The sequence below is a fragment of the Bidens hawaiensis genome, unplaced genomic scaffold (assembly GCF_021521415.1).
Source record: "Bidens hawaiensis isolate Kalapana, Puna unplaced genomic scaffold, B.hawaiensis_p1.1 tig00020909_1, whole genome shotgun sequence".
In the NCBI taxonomy this organism is placed as follows: domain Eukaryota; kingdom Viridiplantae; phylum Streptophyta; class Magnoliopsida; order Asterales; family Asteraceae; genus Bidens; species Bidens hawaiensis.
This window is the reverse complement of record NW_027493225.1, coordinates 15671-20138: the sequence shown is the minus strand read 5'-3', so window position 1 is coordinate 20138 and position 4468 is coordinate 15671. Positions and strand designations below refer to the sequence as shown.

Genomic DNA, 4468 nt, shown 5'->3' with positions numbered 1-4468 from the left:
ATCTTCGCTGCAAAAAATCCTTTTTTTTCCAACTTTTTCGAAATTTCACGAAGTAGACGAAATTTACCTGAAATGCGTCGGAGGCGACGAAATTCAAAAAAACACGAATTTCGGCGTTTTTTGAAAACTCACGGGGCCGCTAACTTTCTTTCGAAAACCATGGTTTTTCAGAAGATGCTTTTGGCTTGAAAACTATCGGCTCAGACAGATTTGGTTATAACTTTCACGTCACCTTTACACGTGTCAATCTGTGACTGGTTAAGAAAACTCACGTCACGATTCCCAATGTCACGTTCCCGATTAGTTGGTGGACTAGTTTGATAATTAAAATCACTTTTGGACTAATTTGGTCTTCTCTCTCCCCTTTTGGACTATTTAGGGAATTATTTTGACAAGTGATAAAAGTCTAGCTAGCACTTGTATAGTTCCAGCCATCATATCATTTTGAATATTAAGATTCTGAGTCATCACTTTTGCATTTAACCAAAAAACTTCCAACCACATCATTGAAGTCTTTCCCATGGACCACATTAAGTCATATCATAATTTCTTTAGCTAATGCGAAACCAATTACATTTGATAGCAAATTATGATTTACACGAAATTAACGAAAAAGAAAGTTGAAAAGTTTGTATAGCATTTATGTTTCGGACTCCAAATCTTTATAAAACCCAACGGTGTGTTTGCTTATATATATGAATCCTACATTAATCAAGCTAGCTAGCTTCAGAAAGAACCATAAACAAAATCTTTGATTTAAGCCCCTAACATTTTCTCCCCAAAATCTTCAACACTAGTAAGTCATTATGCTCTTCACATCATTATGTAAAGAAGCAGTATTAGTTCTTGCACTTCTGATACAGACGAATGCAGTTGTATCTAGTTCGAATTTCTCTACAGACCATCTTGCATTACTCGCAATCAAATCCAAGATTACATACGACCCTCAACAAGTTTTCAACTCATGGAATGATTCTCTTCCTTTTTGCCAGTGGCAAGGAGTGACATGCGGTCGTCGACACCAAAGAGTCACAATCTTGAATCTAACAGACAAGGGTTTAGTGGGTTCTATATCTCCTTATCTTGGCAACTTGAGCTTCATTAGGTACATCCTCATAGGCTACAATCAACTTCATGGAAGTATTCCTCCTGACATTGGCCGTTTATCTCGGTTACAAGTACTATTCCTTAGAAAAAATTCTTTGACCGGAGAAATCCCGGAAAACATATCAAGTTGTTCAAGACTATCCGTCGTTAACTTAGCTATCAACATGTTATATGGGAAAATTCCTATATTTAGTTCTTTGTCTATGATGAAATCGTTAGTCCTAAGAAAAAATAACTTCACCGGTGGGATCCCACCATCCATTGGCAATCTCACATCTCTCGAACGACTCTATTTATCCGAGTCTCCATTAGGTGGGAGCATTCCTGATTCCTTTTATCGGTTGAAAAACTTACGAGAATTAGTACTCGCAGATAGTGGGCTCGTTGGAGCCTATCCAATGTTCTTATTTAATCTTACAATGTTAGAACTCCTAAATTTTCCATTCAATCAACTTCATGGAAGTCTACCTTCGAATTTATGTTTGGCACAACCCCTTCTACGGACACTAGAGTTAGCAGATAATCACTTCAATGGAATCCTTCCACCCTCAATATCAAATTGTTCAAAGTTGGAAAGTTTAGATGTTTCTAATAATAGTTTTATGGGGAAAATAACTACTGATTTTGGAAGACTACAATATCTTTGGTCACTAATTCTTGCTCTCAACAATTTGGGAAGCAAAGATCTTGATGGCATGAATTTTTTTCATTCCTTGTCCAACTGCAGCAACTTGGAACTTTTGGAGTTTTCCAGTATCCAATTAGGAGGGGTGTTACCGAACTCGCTTGGGAATTTCTCATCTAAATTAGGGTACCTAGGGCTAGAAGCAACCTATATCTCTGGTCATGTCCCTTCTTCAATAGGTAATTTGTTCGGCCTAAGTACACTCAATCTGCGTTCAAACTACTTCACTGGCATGATTCCTGAAAGCATAGGAAAGCTTCAAGGCTTGGGAAATCTGTATCTTGGATACAATGAGTTCTCCGGAATAATTCCTCGATCTATTGGAAACTTGTCATTCGTAACCAAGTTAGAATTATGTGAAAACAGTTTGGAAGGCACTATTCCATCTACTTTTGGGGTTAGTAAATGGTTAATATTTCTGGACCTTCACAGAAATAATCTTAGTGGAAGTGTACCAAAAGAGCTATTCAAACTTTCTTCACTTTCCATTATACTAGATCTGAGTCAAAACAATTTATCTGGAGTGCTTCCACAAGAGATTGGCAACCTAAAACTCTTAGGTTCACTTGATCTTTCTAAAAATCATTTCTCGGGTGAAATTCCAAGTGGTTTAGGCAGCTGCATCAGCCTTCAAAACCTAAACCTTTCTGGTAATTTATTTTATGGATCGGTGTCTGAAGCATTTACTTCATTGAAAGGTCTCGAATATGTTGACTTGTCACGGAATAACTTTTCCGGACATATTCCAACAAATTTGCAACAACTTCTCTTGACGTATCTTGACATTTCATATAATAACTTTGAGGGAGATGTACCTGTTAAAGGTGTTTTCTCCAACACAAGTGCAATATCCATCATTGGTAACACTAGACTTTGCGGGGGAATACCTGAGCTTCATCTACCCAGATGCACAAGCACAACTAGCAACTCTGAAAGACGTACTAGAAAGCTATATGTTCGTGCTATTGTAGCAATCTCACTATGTTCTGTTGTTGCAGGTTTAAGTATGTTGGCCTTTATCTTGTTGTACTGCTGTATCAAAAGGAAGAGAGATAAACCATCAGAATCAACACTAGCTGAATGTTTTGAGAAGATCTCATATGGAAAACTTTTTAAAGCGACTGAAGGGTTCTCTTCAAAAAATTTGATTGGTACCGGTAGCTTTGCTTCAGTTTACAAAGGAGTTATTGATGAAAATGGCTTCATTGTGGCAATCAAAGTACTAAACCTTCTGCATCGAGGAGGTTCTAAGAGTTTTATGGCTGAGTGTGAGGCCTTGAGAAATATTCGTCATCGCAACCTGTTGAAGGTCATAACCTCTTGCTCAAGTATTGATTTCCAAGGGAACGATTTCAAAGCTTTGGTGTACGAATTCATGCCCAACGGGAGTCTGGAGAGTTGTCTGTATTCCATAGACCATAAGTTAGATCTTGTTCAAAGAATCAATATCATCAAAGATGTGGCCTGTGCTCTTGATTATCTACACCGTGGTTGTGGAAATGTTATTGTTCACTGTGATTTGAAGCCAAGCAACATATTGTTGGACGCTGATATGGTTGCTCATGTTGGAGATTTTGGGCTCGCGAAAATACTTTCCTTTGAAGAAGGTTCTAACGCAAACACGAGTAGCTCAAGTATCATAAGAGGAACCACTGGATACGCAGCTCCAGGTAATTTATAATTACTAGTCATTAATTAGATTGTTTAGTCTTATATTACTATACAAAACAATTCACTCTAAATGAGTTGTAGAATATGGGCTTGGAAATGAAGTTTCAACTAGTGGCGACATGTATAGTTTTGGGATCCTATTGTTAGAGATGTTGACAGGGAAAAAACCTACTGATCCAATGTTTGAAGGAGGGCTAGGCCTGCATTCCTATGCCATGAGTGCCTTAGCCGATGGTTCGGTGCTTCAGATTTTGGATCCAATGCTTCTAATTGAGGATGTCTATGAATATGGTTTAATTTCACTAGTAAAAATCGGAGTACAATGCTCTTATGAGTCTCCGCAAGATCGGATGGATATTGGGACTACTGTTCACAAGCTCTTCGCGATAACAATACAACTAGGTCTTGATTCGTTAAACTCCTACAATGTAGGTGGTGCGTATCAAAAAAGCTAGGTAGTTTATGGTTGGTTAATTGAATATGTTAATATCGTATTGAATTGATGTTTTGGTGTGTGCACAAACATTACTTTCTTATATCTTTTGTTATATATAGTATATTGAAACATAATCGCATGATTGACATCATGATCATATTTTTGTGTGTATCCCCTACTAATATATCTTTTGAAAAACAACTCAAGTTTTTTGTTAAGCTTTCTCATAATTAGCTAATAGCTATCAAAGTAGAAATTGTTGTTTTCTCGTTATACCATAGCAAGCTCTTAACAGTTGTACAAAGTGTTTCCAATTCGGCATTGAGTTCTTTGTTTACAAGAATCACGTGATATTTTAGCACCAATAAAAAGTATTTTCATTTGAATAAACCTATCTTTCTCAGCTTCTAACTTTATGTTAAAATTTCTTCAGCCCTTTGAAATTCATTTTTTAAAATAAGCCATTTATTCCGTGTCTCTACACAATTGGGCATTTTTATCTTTGACTTTATCAATGTACCTCAGGTATGACCTGGTGAGCAGGGTTGCTTCCACCTGCATCAGCTCAA

The 4468-nt window shown here is 37.1% G+C and overlaps 1 protein-coding gene across 1 annotated transcript; it reads left to right on the top strand.

The window, feature by feature from the left end:
* Nucleotides 1-656: 656 nt before the first annotated feature.
* On the top strand, nt 657-4133 carry LOC143562089 (receptor kinase-like protein Xa21). Its single transcript, XM_077050000.1, has 2 exons — nt 657-3462; nt 3545-4133. Exons 1-2 carry the CDS (start codon nt 807-809, stop codon nt 3916-3918), a joined length of 3030 nt encoding a protein of 1009 aa, XP_076906115.1. The 5' UTR covers nt 657-806; the 3' UTR covers nt 3919-4133.
* Nucleotides 4134-4468: the final 335 nt, after the last annotated feature.